Consider the following 21,310-nt stretch of genomic DNA (forward strand, 5'->3'; position numbering starts at 1 on the left):
TGGCTTCTACATGATGCTGGGCCTGCATGTGTAGAGAAGACACAAGTTGAGTTTTGGGAGCCTTTACCTAGATTTCAGAGGATGTAGGGAAATGCCTGGAGGTCCAGGCAAAAGTGTGCTACAGGGGTGGAGCCCTCATGGAGAACCTCTACTAGGGTGATGCAGAGGGGAAATGTGGGGTTGGAGCCCCCACACAGAGTCCCCACTGGGGCAGTGCCTCTAGTGGAGCTTTGAGAAGAGGGACACCATCCTCCAGACCTCAGAATGGTAGATTCACCTACAGCTTGCACTGTGCACCTGAAAAAGTCACAGGCAATCAACGCCAGCCTGTGAAAGCAGTCATGGAGGCTGTACCCTGCAGAATCACAGGAGCAGAGCTGCCCATGGCTTGGGAGCCCACATCTTGCATGATTGAGCCCTGGATATGAGACATGGAGTCAAAGATTATTTTGGAGCTTTAAAATTTAATGACTGCCCTGTTGGGTTTCGAACTTGCATGGGGCCTGTAGCTTCTTTGTTTTGGTCAATTTCTCCCATTTGGAATGAGAGCACTTACCCAATGTCTGTACTCCCACTGCATCTTCAAAGTAACTAATTTGTTTTTGATTTTACAGGCTCGTAAGTGAAAAGGACTTGTCTCAGTCTCATTGAGACTCTGAACTTGTGCTTTTCAGTTTAAGGCTGGAATGAGTTAAGACTTTGGGGGACTACTGGGAAGGCATATTGGTTTTGAAAAGTGAAAGATGTGCCGAGACGGGTGGATCGCGAGGTCAGGAGATCAAGACCATCCTGGCTAACACAGCGAAACCCCGTCTCTACTAAAAAATACAAAAAACTAGCCGGGCGAGTTGGCGGGCGCCTGTAGCCCCAGCTACTCGGGAGGCTGAGGCAGGAGAATGGCGTAAACCCGGGAGGCGGAGCTTGCAGTGAGCTGAGATCCGGCGGCCACTGCACTCCAGCCTGGGCGACAGAGCGAGACTCCGTCTCAAAAAAAAAAAAAAAAGAAAAAGAAAGAAAAGTGAAAGATGTAAGAGATTTGGGAGGGGCTGGGATGGAATTACATGGTTTGGCTCTGTGTCCCCACCCAAACTGTAATCCTCATCTGTTGGAGGAGTGGCTTGGTGGGAGGTGATTGAATCATGGGGGTGAACTTCCCCCTTTCTGTTCTTGTGATAGAGTTCTCATGAGATCTGGTTGTTTGATAAGTGTCTGGTGCTTCCCTCCTTCTCTCTCCTGCCACCTTTTGAAGAAGGTGCTTGCTCTTCATTGCTGTCATCATTGTAAGTTTCCTGGGGCCTCCCCAGCCATGCAGAACTGTGAGTTAATTAAACCTCTTTTCTTTATAAATTACCCAGTCTCAGGTAGTTCTTTACGGCAGTGTGAAAATGGACTAATATAGTAACTAAGACAAAACTGATTTCAAGACAAAAACTATAAGAAGAAACAAAGAAGATCACCAATAATAAAGAGGTCAATTCAGCAAGAGGATATAACAGTTGTAAATATATATGCACTCAATGCTGGAGCACCCAGATACATAAAGCAAATATTATTAGAGCTAAAGAAAGACATAGGCCCTGTATTAGTTCATGTTCACTCTGCTGACAAAGACATACCCATGACTGAATAATTTATAATGAAAAAGAGGTTTAATGGACTCAGTTCTACGTGGCTGGGAAGGCCTCACAATCATAGTGGAAGGTGAAAGGCATGTCTTACATGGCAGCAGGCAAGAAAGAAGGAAAAACTAAGTGGAAGGGGAAACACCTTATAAAAAGACCAGATCTTGTGAGATTTATTCACTACCACGAGAACAGTATGGGGGAAAGTGCCCCCGTGATGCAATTATCTCCCACTGGGTCCCTCCCACAACAAGATGAGATTTGGTTGGGGACACAGCCAAACCATATCAGGCCCCAAAACAATAATAGCTGGAGACATCAACACCCGACTTTCAGCATCGGACAGACTGCCCAGACAGAAAATCAACAAAGAAACACTGGACTTAATCTGTACTATAGATCAAACGGATTGAATATAGATATTTACAGAATATTTCCCCCAACAGCTGGAGAATATACTTCTTTTCCTCAGCACATAGATCATTCTCAAGGACAGAGTATATGATAGGTCCCAAAACAAGTCTTATAACATTTAAATAATGGAAATATTATCAAGCAGTAGCCCAATGAAGAAATGAAGAAGGAAACTGAAAAATTTCTTGAAACAAATGATAATGGAAACATAACATAACAAAACCTATAGGTCACTGTAAAAGCAGAACTAAGAAGGAAGTTTATAGCTATAAGTGGCTACATCAAAAAGGAAAAAAAAAAAAAAACTTCAAATAACCTAACAGTGCATCTTAAAGAGCTAGAAAAGCAAGAACAAATCAAATCTATCTAAAATTAATAGGAAAAAAGATACAATAAAGATCAGAGCAGAAATAAATGAATTGGAAATGAAGAAAACAATATAAAAGATCACTAAAACAAATCATTGGGTTTTTTTTTTTTTAAAGATAAAACTGACAAATCTTTGGACAGATTAACTTGAAAACAAAAAGTGAGAGAAAACCCAAATAAAACCAAAGATGAAAAAGGAGACACTTCAATCAATACTGCAGAAACTCAAAGGACCATTAGTGGCTACTATAAGCAACTATATGCCAGTAAGTTGGAAAATCTAGAGGAAACGGATAAATTCCTAGACACATGCAACCTACCAAGAGTGAACCATGAAGAAATCTAAAATCTGAACAGATCAATAACAAGTAATGAGACAGAAGCCATAATAAGTCTCCCAGTAAAGAAAAACCTGGGACCGGATAGGATTGGTGTTATAATTATACCAAACATTTAAAGAAGAATAATACCAATCCTATTCCAACTATTCCAAACAATAGAGGAGGAGGAAATGCTTCCAAACTAGTTCTACAAGGCCAGGATTACCCTGATACTAAACCCAGACAAAGACACATAAAAAAAGAAAACTACAGGCAAATATCATTGATAAATAAATACTGTTAAAATGTTCCTACTACCCAACTCCTCTCAAAAGGAATTCCTCTCAAAATATCAATGACATTTTTTGAATAAATAGAAAAAACAATCCTAAACTTTATATGAAGGTGCAAAGATCCAGAAAAGCCAAAGCTCTGATGAGCAAAAATAACAAAATTGGAGGAGTCATATTACCTGACTTTATATTATACTATGGAGCTATAGTAACCAAAATAGCAGGGTAGTAGCATCAAAAGAGACACAAACATCAGTGGAACAGAATAGAGAACCCAGAGATAAATCCAGGGATCTACAGTAAACCCATTTTTGACACAGGTGCCAAGAACATACACTGGGGAAAGGACAGCCTCTTCAATAAATGGTGCTAGGAAAACCAGATATCCATATGCAAAAGAATAAAACTAGACCCCATTTCTCACCATATATAAAAATCAAATCAAAATGGATTAAAGACTTAACTCTAAGACCTCAAACTATGAAATTAGTAAAAGGAAACATTGAGGAAACTCTCCAGGACACTGGATGACTGGGCAAAGATTTCTTGAGTAAGCACAGGCAACCAAATCAAAAAATGGACAAATGGAATCACATCAAGTTAAAAGCTTCTGCACAGCAAAGCAAACAATCAACAAAGTGAAGAGACAACCCACAGAATGGGAAAAAATATTTGCAAACTACCCATCTGACCAGAATATATAAGGAGTTCAAACAACTATAGAAAAAAATTAATTATCTGGTTAAAAAATGGGCAAAAATCTGAATACATATTTCTCAAAAGAAGACCTATAAATGGCAAACGGGTACATGAAAAGGTGCTCAACAACACTGATTATCAAAGAAATGCAAATCAAAACTACAATGAGATATCATCTCACCCCAGTTAAAATGGCTTACATCCAAAAGACAGGCAAAAACCAATGCGGGCAAGAATATGGAGACAAAGGAACCCTCACGCACTATTGGTTGGAATATAAATTAGTACAAAAACTATGGAGAAGAGTTTAGAAGTTCCTCACAAAACTGAAAATAGAGCTACCATATGATCCAGCAATTTCTTTGTTGGGTATATACCCCAAAGAAAAGAAATCAGTATATCAAAGAGATAGCTGCACTCCCATGCCTATTGCAACACTGTTCACAACAGCTAAAATTTGGAAGCTACGTAAGTGTCCATTAACAGATGAATGGATAAAGAAAGTGTGGTACATATACACAATGGAGTACTACTCAGCTATAAAAAGAATGAGATCCTAAGATTTGCAACAACACAGATGGAACTGGAGGTCATAATGGTAAGTGAAATAAGCTAGGCACAGAAAGACAAACTTCACATGTTTTCACTTATTTGTGGGAGCTAAATATTAAAATTATTGAACTCATGCAGATAGAGAATAGAAGGATGGTAATCAGAGGCTGAGGGGGTTGCAGGGGAAGTGGATGATTAATAGGTAAAAAAAGAGTTACAAAGAATAAATAAGACTTAGTATGTGCTAGCACAACAGGATGACTATAGTAAAAAATAACTTAATTGTACATATAAAAATTACTTAAAGTGTAACTTAGATTGTTTATAACTCAAAGGATAAGTGCTTGAGGTGAAACATGCCCCATTTATCTTGATGTGATTTTTATGCACTGCATGGCTGTATCAAGATATCTCATGTAACCCAAAAATATATACACCTACCATGTACCCACAAAAATAAAAAAAAAGATAAAAAAATAAAGACATGCAACATGCAACCTATATTAGATGTGGACCAGAAAAAAGACACTAGTGGGACAATGAATAGTATTTGAATTATGTGTAAATTAGATGATAGTATTGAAACAATGTAGCTTTGTTATCTGAGATATTAATATTTAATGAATCTGAGTAAAAAGTATACAGAATACTTTGCATAATTTATGCAACTTTTTTGTAAACCTCAAATTTCCAAATAAAAAGTTATCCCCAGTTATTCTATTTCCCCTACCAGTGCCCAACATTCACATACTTTCATTTTTCCTGATAATTTTTTTTCCTTTTCCTTTGATCTTTTTCTCACTTATCCGTAGGAGGATTGAAGAGAAGATATTGTTGTGCAACATGTTAACTAAAGATCATCACTGCTGAGATCATTACACCTCTAAGCAGAAGGCACTCGGACATGATTAGCCCATTACAAAGCACAACTGAGACTTGACCTGAGCCTAGTAAAAGGGTACCCACAGATGGTGTTAGAGCAGACCTCATCCAGTGACATTCGCTAAACTCAAGTTTACTTCCTAGGAAGTGGTCACTGTTAACTAGGACACACTAAGGCTATGAAGAAAGGATGCTTGTGTGAAGGGGATAAACAGAGCCTCCCTGTATCTCCACTTCCATTTGCCAAAAAGCGTTGTTTAGAATTAAAACATACTAATGATTTCCCTGAAATTAGTGTCATTTGCCACAAAACTGGATTCTCCTCCTGCATGTGCTAATAAGTTGAGCAGCACCACTTCCTCCTGGTAACTTAAGCAAAAATCAGAGGCAAAATAAGCTCTTTTCTAAGCCCCCATATCTAAGCAGACACCAAGTCCATGGATATTAATGCTTTAAACTTTCTTTTCTAGCCTCTTGTTTGTTCGCAGCTAGTACCAAGTTCAGGGCCAGACCAGGCAATAAGACCACTGATTTTGTCTTCCAACTGGCATCTCTCCAGCCAGACCTCTCCAGTCCATTGTTCACACAGAGGTCAGAGGGTTTCTCCCTAAACATAGATCTGATCATGTTGCTTCCCTGGCCACACCCTTCTGTGTTGCCTGAGCAGCACAGAAGTCAAACCTGAGCATGATACTTGCGCCCCGCCCCGGATCTGGTCTGCTTCCTTCCACTTTCTTTTCTTGGTGGCTGTTGTCTTCATACCATACACCAGCTGGGCTGAACTCAGTTTAAGTACCCTTCAGAGCAGTGAGCCTTTCCTCACTGCATCCAGACAGTGGCTGCGTGCCCTCCTTTGACCCCTGTGTACTGTGCAGACTTTTACCACAGTGTCTGATATGGTTTGACTGTGTCCCCACCTAAATCTCATCTTGAATTGTAGTTCCCATAATCCCCATGTGTGGTGGGAGGGACCTGGTGGGAGGTAACTGAAGCATATGGGGAGTTTCCCCTACGCTATTCTCGTAAGTTCCTACGAGATTTGATGGTTTCATAGGGACTTCCTTGTTTGCTCAGTTCTCATTCTTCTCTTTCCTACTGCCATGTGAAGAAGGACCTGTTTGCTTCCCCTTCTGCCGTGACTGTAAGTTTCCTGAGGCCTCCCCAGCCCTGCAGAATTGTGAGTCAATCAAACCTCTTTCCTTTATAAACTACCCAGTTGTAGACAGCTCTTTATAGCAGCATGAGAACAAATCATTACAGTATCTAAACCCTTTAGGGTATCTACTTCTTTGTTGATAGATCTGTGTTCTCCACTGGTGTAGAGGTCCTTCACCAATTAGGTCCATTTACTGGGACCAGAATTAGAGCCTTATAGGTATTAGCCTATTTAATTCTTACAACAATTGTATTGTATTGTTATTTCCATTTTTTAGACAAGGAAATTGAGGCTATGAGAGATTTACTAACTTTTCCAAGCTCACAGAGCTAGTGACTGGTGGCCAGAAAGCCCAAACATTTTACTACCAATTGCCTTGTGTATTTTTCTGTCCCTAGAGTGTAGCACAGTGCACGTCAAATGACATATGCTTGAAGAATATTTGGTGAATATTCCACATATATTGCCCTGTTCAAACAACAGTTATTAGGCACAGCATTTTTCAATATTTGAATTAAGCAGCAGTTAACATATACAGTACTATGTATTGAGACAGTGACAAATGTAAAAGACAAAGCAATGCTTTTTATTCTCTTTCAAACCCCTGATTTCTCATCTCTAATCAAATTTAATCTATGTAAAGTCACAGTGGGAAGGGGAAAAGGCTATGCTTTATCTAGTCCAAGGCTATTCAAATATTAGTGCTGCATATTTCCCTGGCAAATAGGAAGAAGTGCCAAGAATATAGGTTTTAGAATCAGACAGAACTGGGTTTGAGTTCCATGTATCACCTTAAATTGGTCATGTGACCTCACTTAAAACAGGCTGGTTAACCACTTTGCAAGACAGTTTTAAAGATTAGCATGCACACAGTACACAATCCAGGATTCCTTCTTTTGCCCCCAATGATGCCAATGGCCAGAGGGCAAATATTGAAAGGAAAGAACCCATTGTTCCTAAGGAGAAACTCTCAACATCTCCAAGTATTTGCAGGACCAATTAAAATGGATGCTCTGTCAACTTTAATTATTTTAGGAAAAAGGACACAAGGAGCTATATCCTAACATTTCAATTCTCTTGCTTATATTGGGACAAACGTGCTGTGACATGAGAAGCAACTGGCTGGTCAGAAATCACTGTCAGCGAATTATGGCAAGCTAATAAAAATCAAACAAAAGTGCTTGGCCACTCTCTAAGGAGATCTTCTCATTATCCCAAGCAAATCATTTTGCTTGCATATCAGGGGGAAGCGACATGGTCTAATCCTTCATCATTAATGGCAAGAACATCAGACTGAAAGTCAGGAGTCCTGGCCCTGCCATTTTAAGGGTGACCTTGGACAAGTTTTTAAAGATTTGATATTCATTTATTCAACAAATATTTATTGAGTGTTTGTGAGATCCCTGTTCTCATGGAATTTATATTCTAATGGAAGAAGAAAGAGTTCATATAATAAATAGACAAACATAAGGACAGGCAGGAAAGAGGCAGCAGACACTGGTGAGTGATTTGTGGAGAATTAAGACAGCAATAAAACAGACCGTGACTGAGGTGGTTAACTTAGGCTGTATAGTCATTGTAGAACAGGAAACATTTAAGCTAAAATATGCGGAAGGCAGTTCTCCTTTCTGGACTTCCGTATCTTTTTCTATAAAATATGACTGCTGAACTGGGATGCTTCTGAAAGTCTCTTCTAGTTCTAGGAATCTGTGATTTCATGGCTATCGGGGATGTATGATTTGGATGTGTGCGCATATATTTTTAACTTCAAATATTATCCTACATTTGGTTAAGTAAATCATGACAGTGAGTCTTAGCTTTGAAGACATTTAAGGTAACAGTAAATCATTTGTAAGGATCTAAATGTAGCTTGGCATACTGGACTTTTGTTGCTGTTCTCTGAGCTCTGAGAGGGAAGGGCATATTTTACTAAAAATTTGGAAATATAGTCAAACTGATTTCCGAAAAGAAGGGTTAATATGTCCTTGCACATTTCAAAATAGGCAAAATACATGCATCTGTAATGAGGTTAGAAATTGTCTCAAACTAATTCTTTTGGTGATCACTTACAACCACAAATTCAGACATATTGAAATTTTAAAAGGTAAAACTAAGCCACATGTTCTTTTTTACATAAAAATGGGAAAAAAGTTTGAAGTGATAAGGTATGGGATTTTTTAAAAGGAAATAACCGTATTTTGCCCCATATTTTTCACACGCCAGTTAGCTAGAAAATTACAAAAGCTGAAAAACTCAGATAAGACATACCACGAGGATTAACACAACACATTCATCCCCTCCCCCCTGCCCCCATGTCCCTCTCTTTTTCCCTCCCACCCCAAGCTGGGGCATATTTCTGGAATGGAAATAAAAGCCTCTCAAACTGTTGAAAAACGAGGGTCTCTGAATTTTTAATTCTGTTAACTAATCATTAGAAAACTAGAAATTGCTGTCTCTCTGAGAACCAGTGAGGTAGCAAGAACCAGAGACTGTGTTTAATTTTGCAGGAGCTGGCTGGTTTCCCAGCAACACACTGATCTGTGGGGCCACTACTTTGGGCACCTCAAGGATAATTAAATATCAAGTCTCTCTGAGGTATATGCAAAGTCTGCCTAAGAGAGATAGCAGCCACACTGAAGGTACCAGTCCCACATTTTTTGGTAATTGAACATTGCAATATCATTATCTATTCTTATCCTTACGCGGTAAGAACTCGTCTCTATCCTTAATATCACCAAAATATCTCTGAGAATGAAGCAGGGGATAGAGAGAAAATGGAAAAAACAAGAGCGTATGCAGTCAACCCTTGGGGATCTTCTAGGTGTTTGGGATATGGAGACAAAGAGTGGAGTTTAATGTATGTGAGAGAAATGATAAAGGGAGCACAATATCCTCTATCTCCTCTAGTTCAAGCTTCCATTTTATATACTGAGCAGCCAAGCACATAGATGAAGAATCTTCTCCCAAATTATAAAACTAGTGGTAGAGGGAGGATGGACACACACACAAGTATCTGTCCACTAGTGCCCTGATCTTTCTACTACTCTAGTGAAAGGTAACACGATTTTTGAAAAACAATAATTTAGGAGACAATTTAAACTATGGGCATAGTTTTGTAACATTCCAGAAGTTGTTGGTGTTTCCATTCTAAATGCAATTTTTCTGCATTCATTCACCCAGTAACGAGAGGTTATTTACAATTATAAGTCATATTCCGCCATCAAAAGCACCTGTCCTTCAAAATAGCTTTCCATCAGTAATGCCAGACAGACACCTTTAATTTCTAAAGGAGGAGGGGGACACTCACTGATTTACTTCTTGGAGAAGACTCTAGATGAGTAGCATCATTAAGCCAGTGTGACTTTCTTATTTGGACTACCAAATATTTAACAAATCCATATCATTACCTACCAAGAACAGGGAAAATGCTCTTACATAAGGGTAAAGCAGAGAGGAGAGAACATAAAAAGAATGAGGGGGATATGAGATGACTTGTATTAGAGTCTTTCAGAGACTCTTGCGAGAGATTTCCTAGAGGGCCTGAAAAAGATTGCACCACCACAGAAGAAATATTGGTAAAGTGCAGTTACACATGGATTTGGCAGACGAGACAAAATAGTTTGCACTCATAACAATAAAGTCAAGTCAGTTTAGAAAAGTGTTTCAGAAAAAAATCTTAATTACAAGCCAAATTGCCTTAAGTTCTGCTTTTGAAAAAAGTTAAGCTATCAAGGAACTAAAATCTCAAAAACATTCAGAAATCCTTGAACTCATATAAAAGTTACAACTTGTTTCTTGAGTAATTAGAACATTGATGAACATTTATGAAGAGCTCGGGTTCAAATATCAAAGTGTACGTTCTAGTGTTTCAACATGTCAGATAATATGGACATTTTCCCCTTTTCCCAACTTCTACACTGTTTCCTAGTATCTTTAGAATATTAGGAATCTGACACAACATAAAGCGAGGCTCTAACCAGAGAAATCAGCCTCATTATCCTGACAGGAAGGTGAAACTGACTGAAGTTGAGAACTTGAAAAGTGAAGGTGTGAGGAAAGTACATGACTGCAGTCACGTTCATCTGCTTCAGGACCAGAATCAGAACCTAAAGTTCCACATAGCAAAACTAATGTGACCTATTTTAGGGTTTACCCCAGGGATGCCACATGAAAACAAGTACATCTCTAACTTCTATGCCCTGTACCTGGAATAGAGCTCACGGCCTATTGCCTTCATGTTCCTAGCCTGCTCTTTAAAAAACCCTGCAAGTGGCTTCCTCAAGTAATACAAGGCAAAATGTTGAGACTGAACATGTTAAGGTAACAGTGCCTCAGAGAGAGTATGATTCTGACATTCATGATTTTTTAACTACAATCTACTTCAGTGATTTGACAAGAGTAGAGAATCTTTGACAGGTCTATCTTTTTTGAATCTCAGTTTCTCTAACTCTGAAGAGCAAACAATAGTATTGACCTTTTCATCTCACAGTGGGAAATAAGACTATATCTGATAATGATTACAAAGATATTCTGTGATGAGCCCCAAGATATTCTTAAAATCTGATTCATTTTTTCAAAGAAATTTATTGTTCTTTAGATGTAGTAATAACCATATAAATTATAAACCTGCTTTATAATTAGACGGTAGAATGAGTTGGAGTTAGACCTCTAGGAAACTCTTTTGCAATGGGGATTATCTGGGAAGTCCTAGTTGCTAACACTTATTGACATGACGGCCTAACCCTGCTTGCTAAAGCACGTGATTAAGGTTACTGACTCCTGGACCCTATGGCCTCAGGGTGCATCAATTTCGAATTTAAGCCAAACTTCAACAGCCACCATATTTCTTTGATTTAGGAATTAGCATTCTTCTTTATTCAATCAATAAGGATTCAAGCTCTGAGTATGTGCACAGGATACCTACAGTCCAAAGATGGTAAATACATCCTCTAGGGCTTCAGTTTTCATGGTGGTGGGAAACCAAAACTTTTAACAGTAATTAATAATGATAATAATTACAAATAATTAAGGCTCAAATATATGGAATTCAAGGTTCCATTAAGCTTGCAATGGTTAGAGAAGGTTCTAGAGAGATGGATTGAGTGAGTCTTGAAGTACAGTATGGAGAAACTAAGATCTTGTGTCGCTGCTACATTACGTCCTTCTAAATATAGGGAGAAGGGACAGCATTTTAGTACCTAGGCAAAGCACGAAGGAAATGAATTAGCTAAACTGTTCACCATATTTCCATTCAGATCTGCATTTTTCCTGGGCAAGAGTAAGCCACCATAATTAACTGATACTGTGAATCATCCTATCGCCTATTAAGAGAAAAATAATGTACATGTGTTTCTACATGTAACCTACCATGCATACGCATGTTCAAGCATATGGAAAAATAAAAATAAATTTTGTTGCACACATTCAACTACTAAATAGCTGACTGATAAATATATTGGAAAGTCTGCATTACCAAGATGATTATCCAGTTGACAGTTGTTTAAAGAAATGAAGAACTGACCTCCAATTATTGTTTGTTTTTTTCCTTTTGAGATGGAGTCTCGCTCGGTTGCCCAGGCTGGAGTGCAGTGGTATGATCTTGCCCATTGCGATCTCTGCCTCCCAGGTTTAAGTGATTCTCCTGCCTCAGCCTCCTGAGTAGCTAGGACTACAGGTGCGTGCCACCACGCCCGGCTAATTTTTGTAGTTTTAGTAGAGATGGGGTTTCGTCATGTGGGCCAGGCTGGTCTTGAACTCCTGGCCTCAGGTGATCCTCCCACCTTGGCCTCCCAAAATGCTGGGATTACAGGCGTGAGCAACCGCGTCTGGCCTAATTATTGTTAGTAAGAAAAATAATCATTCAGACACTCCCTTACCTGTTTCTGGGGCCAGGAGGCTTTGAGAATGGCTTCAGTTCTAAAGAAGACGAGGAGCTTGCTGTCCTCCTCAGTCAGGTGAAATGATTGCCCCAAAATCTGCAGCACGTGAATGCGGGGCCGCACCGGCCAGGCGTCATCAGCACAGAAAGGCCGCAGCCACTCCAGCAGGTCCTCAGGTGAAACCAGCTCCTCACTGCAGGGCAAAATCCAGAGGTATCTGTAAACTCCTAAGCCTTTTATTTTTCCCCTTCCAGTAATCAAATGTGGTCACTGACCTAACACTTGTTTGTTGGATGACTTTGTTTTTTTCCTCTTGAGAGGAAAAATTTTGGTTTTTAAATGGCTTACAGCAGGTAAGCTGTAAGCCATTTAAAATTTCAAAAACATTCATTTTAAAACCTATGTAAAATGAATGTAATTTTTAAACAGTATCATATTAAAATGAGTTATATAAAGCAGATAAATATCCTTAGCTAGTTTATTTCAAAATTTAGTAAGTAGTAAGGCTTATTTCTGATAATGATACCAATACTGCAAGGCTGCATTGTAGTAATTTGAGATATCTGATTACTCGTTGACAATAGTTAAGCAAAGTAGGTATCATAAGTTACTCTTTACAGCTGAACCAACAAACTTCAGGGAAGTGATATAACATGCCCACACAAATGTATAATAGTGCTGTATGACCCCAAAGCTCTAGTTCTTTCTACCATTTTCCCCAGATGATCAGCATTTCAATATGCCATTAGAGGATCAAACTTTATACTACTCTAAAAGTGAAGTATGAATGCTTGGTTATTATAGGACTGTGAAGTTTAAAATGATTCATAAAAGGGGACAACAAAGTTTGTACAACATTCCATCTACTACGGGAATCTCTTTTCTTGTAACCCCAAATGAATATCTTATTTGATTATGTCAATGGATTATTTATTCATAACTCTTAAGGGGTTATCCATAGAGAAGACTCACTCCCACATGCTAAAGGCACTGAATTATACAGGTTTTGTTGTAGCCAGATCCTTATAAGGTTTTTAGCTATAAATCACCTAGACTGAGTCCCAGTCTAACTTACCTTAAATCAAATTCCATGCCCTAATAAGATTACGAGACTTTTTTTTTTTTTAACTTCTGAGAAGAATAAAATTCTGCAATACCACTGAGTATGTCTTTCAGTATGTATTATTTCATATACTTGTCAAATACGATCTTATGGCAATTTAAAAGAATTATTTGTATTTAAGAATAAATGAAACTACAAAATTTTGTGGATAATTGGTTTAAGAATTTCGTAAATTTAGCAACTCAGTTATTAATTTTATGTATAAGACTTCTAAATATTTATCAGAAATGGAAACAATTCAGGTGCAAAAATAGAATACTACACCTATTTCTGGTGAACTTTTTGCAAAGTGAACAGACAGTACAGTGTAATGGGTGTAATGGAAAGACCATTAAAAAAAAAAATCTGATGGACCTAACTGAATCCTGGCTGCAGACTTTCCTAAGAACTCTAGATAAAATCATGAATATTATCCTTCCCAGGTTATAGTGACAGATAAAGGTCCCAAGAGTGTGTCACCCAGAGTCTGTGAAACCAAGATAACATATACAAAGCACCTAGCAAATTATGTGGCACACAGAGGAAGTACTTAATAAATAGTAACCATCATTGTCATAATAACGATCATCACCATAATTATCAGCATCATCATAGCACTATAGTTTAAAAATTATATGGTCTCTGCCTTCAAAGAACTAATAATACCATGGAACAGCAAGACTTTATAAGTGACTATTATCCAAATTACTAATATAAATGTGAACAACTCTTCTGGATGAAGAGTGAATAGAACCAGGAAAGGCTTCATAGAGGACATGGCATCTGAACAGGATCACAAAGGATAATTAGAATGTATATAAATGGAAGTGTGGGAAAATACAATCCAGACAGAGAACAGCAAGAAAAAAACAGCAAAAGATTTCAAAGGACAAAGAATGTTCAGGGAGAGATTAAAGCACAGATGTGTGGGTGGTAAATTAGAGGAGAGAGAGCTAAGGAAGGATAGGCTTTCTCACCTAGGTAACCAAGAGACTGAAAACAAGGCTGAAAAGGCGGTGCAGTTTAACTCTTTGACAGCACAGGCTCTGGAGGTGTTAGGCCCAGACTCAGTGCCCACATTTGCCACTTCCTGACAATGTTACTTTGACCAAGAAGTCACTCAATAGATCACAGCCTCAGTTTCCTTATTTGTATATTGGAGATGGATAACAACACTTTCCTCATGGGGTTGTTGAGAAATTAAACAGAAACATAAAATAATAAATGCAAGGCATGTAATACAATGTCTGGCATATAACTAAGTGCTTCAATTAAAAGCAACCATTATTATTAAGGATATCTGATCTTTTTTGCATGAAATGGGAATGATAGACAATTTGTGAGCAGTGAAACATCAAAATCATGTTATTTATTAGAAAAATGTATGGGCTGGGGCAGACTAAGGCACTTGTGATGAAGACTTGAAGCTGTCTAATTCAGGAAGAAAGTAATTTAAAGTCCATTTCTGACTATAAGTCCTAACAGTTTCACATAAGATGAAGTTGATTTTTTTTGCCCTCTCACCCAAGTGCCAAGAAGAGATAAGTAGGAAAAGCTAGAATGTGAGGAAGCTGTTGTCATGAAGACAAGCTGGAAGTTATAATAATAACCAAAGCCCCCAATATGGTGAATAAGAATGAAAACAGTATTAATAATAACTTCTGAAGGTTTACCATGTACCATCAATTACATCACTCATCCTAACTATCCTTTTCTTGTATACTGTTATCATCTCCAATTTGTAGATGAGGTAACAATCTCAGATTTAAGAATCTGACTATGACATTTTGAACTGAATGATATTAAAATTTTAAAAAAGATCAAAATAATTTGTCCAAGGTCACACAGTAAGTAGTGGCACGAATATTTGAACTTGGATTATCTGACTGCCTTGTCAATTACTACACAATGCTACTGAACCAAACGGGCATATTCCAGAACAGTGTGGCAGTGGATTAAAATTACTCAGCTATGATAAGATATAGAAGGATTATTACTCTAATATTTGTCAAGTTATTAAATCAAATTAGTTCCTTTTACATTAGAACTTACTGTGCAGCTAATAACATTTGACAGTTTAGAGGAACATGCTCTCATTTTGTGTTGATAGTTCAAACATATAATAAAATTAGGAGAAGTCCTTCCTAAAATAGAAGCATTGTGTTCTAGAAGAACCATGTCGTAGATGTGCTTCACTATTACTGGTGCTCAACAAAACTACACAGAAATGAAAGGCAGCTCTTTAGAAAAAGCTTCCAAGGACATTGACTAGACACTATCTCCTGAAGATGTTAGCTTCAAAATTGCTTACATTTTGATTTCAAATTGAGTTCTTAAAATTCATAGTCACTCTTATGGTTCAGCAAATATAAAAACACGTACACACAAACATATGCATAGGGAAACAGAGAGGAAAACCATGACAAAATATTAACAACTGGCAAATCAAGGGGAAGAGCATGTCGGTTTTTTAATCTGTGTAATTTTTCTGAGGGTTTTAAATTTTTCAAGATAAACAGGTAAAAAATAGCAATTATAACTTTCATAACGTAAAATACTAGAATAGGAAGAAGGAAAGTGATTCCATTTATCATCTTTTACGAAAGCAAGGAGAGGATTTAATGAGCTTAAAAATTAAAAAAGAACATCATTATTTCAAAACATATTTACTTCATTATAAGGGTAATACAAATGATTTTAAAAAGTCATAAAATACACTTTGGGAGGCTGAGGCTGGCAGAACACGAGGTCTGGAGATCGAGACCATCCTGGCCAACATGGTGAAACCCCGTCTCTACTAAAAATACAAAAATTAGCTGGGTGTGGTGGCACATGCCTGCAATCCCGGCTACCTGGGAGGCTGAGGCAGGAGAACTGCTTGAACTAGGGAGTCAGAGGTTGCAGTGAGCCGAGATCACGCCACTGCACTCCAGCCTGGTGACAGAGCAAGACTCCATCTCAAAAAAAAAAAAAAAAAAAAAAAAAAGTCATAAAATAGATAAAAAAGAGAAAATCTCTCATAGTTTCACTACAAACACGTAGGGAATTGTTTCCACTTTTTTCCCTATAATGAGGATTGGGGAGGGGATATTATACTGCAAACAATAATTTAGTACACTATTTTTAAAAATTAGTTGATAAAGGAAACACAGAATCAGTTTTAGTCCAAAGAAGTCATGTGCAATATGTACACAGCTCTTTTTTTTTTTAAGACGGAGTCTCGCTCTGTCGCCCAAACTGGAGTGCAGTGGCCGGATCTCAGCTCACTGCAAGCTCCGCCTTTCGGGTTTACGCCATTCTCCTGCCTCAGCCTCCCGAGTAGCTGGGTCTATAGGCACCTGCCACCTCGCCCAGCTAGTTTTTTGTATTTTTTAGTAGAGACGGGGTTTCACCGGGTTAGCCAGGATGGTCTCAATCTCCTGATCTTGTGATCTGCCCGTCTCGGCCTCCCAAAGTGCTGGGATTACAGGCTTGAGCCACCGCGCCCGGCCCATACACAGGTCTATTAACAGAAAAGAACAACAGCAGCAACAGTGACAACAAAAATATGTTCACTAATTGACTAATTTGAGACTGTGTTACTGTGAGGTGGAATGAGTGTTCACCTGGCATTTCCCTATTATGTAACGTAGAATGGAAGGACATTCACAAATGTACAAAGGAATGGACGGGAAATGTCAAGCAAACAAAGGAAATTATTGAATCAAAGCAAGAAGACGGATTTTTAAGCATATAAATAAGCGAATCCTCAGTAAGAGAGTTTTCAGGTTCTGCATGGCATACACATACAAAGATAACCCAAACTTAAATTCAAATAGTTAAGGTACATTAAAGGAGATGGTAACCATAAAAGCATTTTATAAATCTTGATGCACTAATCAAAATAAAATATTATATGAGAATCCAAGAAAGCAAGACTACATTCAAGCAAGCAAAACACACACATTTGAGATTTCTTTTAAATATAAATGTCATAGAATTTGAATATCTGAAGGAACATTAGGTCTCTTCCATACTGAAAGTAAACTGGCAACCAGATTTTGTGACTGGTTTGCATAGCAGATGCCAATGTTTCAAAATTAAGGAATTTCACAGACACATACACAGAGTCAGGATGTTCCAGCTCCGGTTTAAAAACTGGATGATAGGAAAACAGTAGCAAAAACAGGCTGTGGCCAAGGCAGCAGCTGCCTCCTTTAGACAAGGAGCTCTCTAGTTCATCCCAGGCTCTCCCACTGCCTACCTCGTCTGAAGCCCAGTAGTAGGAGGGAGGGGTATGTACAAGTGAGCTAACAGTGAGGGACGTAAACATTCATTCCATGTAGGTCCCGTGCCTCCATTAATGAACTGACCCGCATACTATGCACACTTTCCTCACTAAATATGGAGTGGGTGGGGCAGACATTTCCCAGGATAATGTCTTCTATCTACCAGCTCCCATGAAACAATCAGGGGGAACTGGCAAGGAATAAGAAATAACTGCAAATAAACGAATGCATAAATGGTACTGGAGTAATATAAAAAGGATGACTTTAGGAAAATCATAATCGTGTTATATTAAAAGAAAAATGCCTGGAAAGGTAAGGATGTTGGTATGCACACAATTCCAATCTCAAAGCTTGACTCCTGATAAATACAAATGATCTCGTGGCTGCTCTCAACCATACACCAACCCAGAATATCTTCCTGGGCTCTTGGAGAACTGTAAGCATAATTAAAAAATAAAACAGAGTACCTTCCTGGGCTTCACTTATCAGTGAAAGGGGGGCACACCTTGCTGTAACATGGCAGAGTGGATACTCATAAATATGGCCCGAAGTGATCCAGAAATACTGCGGTAACAGAGTGGATCCACCACCCTGGATTGTGACCACGGCTTTCAGGAGGGCTCAACCTCACAGGACATAAGGCCTCACGAACTGCAGGTGCTCAGAGAACACCAGGTGATTCACTTTGCCTCACAGAGCGGGAAGAGGAAAAAAAATCAGATGCAATTTGCTCCAGGTGGGGCGTTCTTTCTTCTTTTTTTTTCTCTTTGTTTTCACTTTAAAAATAATGTGAAATCTCTAGATAACAGCAAAGAGTTTAATAAAGTCTGAATTATGTGACATTGTTCAATATTTATATGAAACTTTAAGGCAGCTGAAGCCGCGACTGTGAAGTAGCAATTTAAATAATCAACACCCCTCCCCTCCCGCCCAGCCAAACTCAATAGTTTTGAAGCAAATCTTTCTTCTTTTTTTGAATATTGCACAGAGGAATTTTGCATTAATTACCTGTTATCTGAGTGAATTTAATGCTATAAATCCTTTTGAGAATGACAAATATACTGGCTCATGCTTGTGAGACATTCTTGTTAGGAAGTTTTTTAAAGCTAGATGAAGGCGAGAAGTAGAAAGGAAATAAGGCAAAGGCAGAGAGAAGCATGTCAAAGAGACAAGAAAGGTAAGACCTTGCTACTCAAAGTTCTTCCATGGACTGGGTATCACTTGGGAGTTGGTTACAAATGGAGAATTTCAGGCCCCACCCAGACCTTCTCAATCAAAATCTATATTTTAATAAGATCTCCAGGCAATTCTTATGCAGAAGTAAGTGTGAGAAGCACTGCTTTACTTTCCTGTGCTGGCTCTTTAATGTCAAAAGGAGGTGATATGGTGAGAGAAATGCATACCTCTCTGAGCTTCATTTCCTAATCTGTAAAATGCACATGACAATTTCTGTATGATAAGGTTGTTCTGAGGACTAAGTGAGTTACTGAATAGCATCTTTCCAAAGTCTTGGCATAGAGGAATTAGATGTTCATTAGTATTTTTTTGTTTCCTTGTTTTTAAAATATTTGATGGCAGTATTTTCTTATTTCCAGGTATAACAGATATATGGATATATGCTCTTAGAACACTCTTAGTATTGAAAATTTTTTTAAAACTTACTTTTCTTAAGCAAACAAATTCTTAACACAAACTAGAAATTGATATTTTATTCCTGAAATATGTTACAAATATACATAAATAATAAGAGACAGCATACACATTTATGAATTTCTTTTATGAAAGAAATTTCATATGCACAAATAATTAATTCCTTTGTCCTCTCTTTAATTGTAGATGTTATGAAAGGTCTTTGGCATGATTTAAAATCCTTAAGATACTCACTCTCATATCTAGAGGCAAGAACGTGGTTAAACTGAAAAGAAAGCCATCTGTACAGGTGGCCTGTCTAGGTGTTATAATTTTAAGTTACTTAAAGTTCTAACACCTCTTGTGGAATCTTCAGGATTTTCTACATAGATGATCATGCTGTGTGCAAACAGGGATAATCTGACTTCCTCCTTTCCCATTTGGATGTCTTTTACTTCTTTCTCTTGTCTTATTGCTCTGAATAGAACTTCTAGTGTGATGTGTTGAATAAAGTGGTGAAAATGGGCATCCATGTCTTGTTCCAAACCTTGGAGGAAAAACTTTCAATTTTTTCTCATTAAGTATGATGTTAGCTATGGGTTTGACACAGGGAAAACAGAATGGGGGTTCCCCTAAAAAATTGAAAATAGGACTACCATTTGATGCAGCAATCCCATTACTGAGTATATATCCAAAGGGATGACATCAGTATGTTGAAGAAACTTCTGCACACCCATGTTTACTGCTGTGCTATTCATAATCACCAAGATATGAAATCAACCTCAATGCCCATCTAAAGATTAACAGATGAAGAAAATGTGGTATATATGAATACCATTCAGCCACAAAACAGTGAAATCCTGTCATCTGCAGTAACATGGATGAACATTATGTTAAGTGAGATGAGCCAGGCACAGAGACAAATACCACATGATCTCACTCATATGTAGAATCTAAAAAAGTTGATTTCATGGAAGTGAGAGTAGATTGGTGGCTTCTGGGGAGCAGAGTGTGGGATACTAGAAGATGGTCAATAGGCACAAACTTACAGTTGGGCAGGAAGAATAAGTTTTGGTGTCTTATTTATATAGTAGGATGAATCAGAGCAAATACCAATGTATTAAATATTTCAATATTGCTAGAAGAATTTGAATGTTGTCACCACAAAGAAATGATAAATGTTTAAAGTGCTGGATATGGTAATTATACTGATTTTATCATTATGCTATGTATACATTCATTGAAACATTACAAGTCGGGTGTGGTGGCTCACACCTATAACCCCAGCACTTTGTGAGGCCAAGGCGGGCAGATCACCTGAAGTCAGGAGTTCAAGATCAGCCTGGCCAACATGGTGAAACCCCCCATCTCTACTAAAAATACAAAAATTATCCAGGCATGGTGGTATGCACCTGTAATCCCAGCTACTCGGGAGGCTGAGGCAGGAGAATCACTTGAACCCGGGGGGCAGAGGTTGCAGTGAGCTGAGATACCACCACTGCATTCCAGCCTGGGCAATACTGCAAGACTCTGTATCAAAAAAAAAAAAAAAAAGAACATTACATTGTACCACATAAACGTGTACAATTATTACGTGTCAATTATACAATATAAAAATTTAAATTTAAAAGAAGCAAATAATATTTGCACCAACATAAAAAGATAAAAGAGGACATGTGGGCCGGGCGTGGTGGCTCACTCCTGTAATCCCAACACTTTGGGAGGCCGAAGCGGGTGGATAACCTGAGGTCAGGAGTTTGAGACCAGCCTTCCCAACATGGCAAAACCCCATCTCTACTAAGAAGACAAAAATTAGCTGGACACGGTAGCAGGCACCTGTAATTCCAGCTACTCAGGAGGCTGAGGCAGGAGAATTGTTTGAACCAGGGAGGTGGAGGTTGCAGTGAGCCGAGATTGCACCACTGCACTCCAGCCTGGGCAACAAGAGCAAAACTCTATGTAAAGAAAAAAAAAAAAAAAAAAAAAAAAGAGGACATGTGAATAATGGCATAAATTGCTTAAAAATTAACCACAAAACCAAGTATTTGGTGGTGGCCATCAACACACATACTCAAATTCTTACTTTTTTATGCAGTCTCCCTGCCAGGGATATTGTGGGATAGTG

General features: G+C 38.3%; 1 protein-coding gene across 1 annotated transcript in view; it reads right to left on the reverse strand.

The window, feature by feature from the left end:
• Window positions 1-21,310, reverse strand: part of NBAS (NBAS subunit of NRZ tethering complex) — a 394,400-nt gene that overhangs the window by 39,519 nt on the left and 333,571 nt on the right. Inside the window, exon 47 of the mRNA XM_026454698.1 lies at window positions 12,184-12,379. Coding sequence (XP_026310483.1) covers window positions 12,184-12,379 — 196 coding nt within the window. The remainder of the gene's footprint in view (window positions 1-12,183; window positions 12,380-21,310) is intronic.

The sequence above is a fragment of the Piliocolobus tephrosceles genome, chromosome 15 (assembly GCF_002776525.5).
Source record: "Piliocolobus tephrosceles isolate RC106 chromosome 15, ASM277652v3, whole genome shotgun sequence".
Lineage (NCBI taxonomy): Eukaryota > Metazoa > Chordata > Mammalia > Primates > Cercopithecidae > Piliocolobus > Piliocolobus tephrosceles.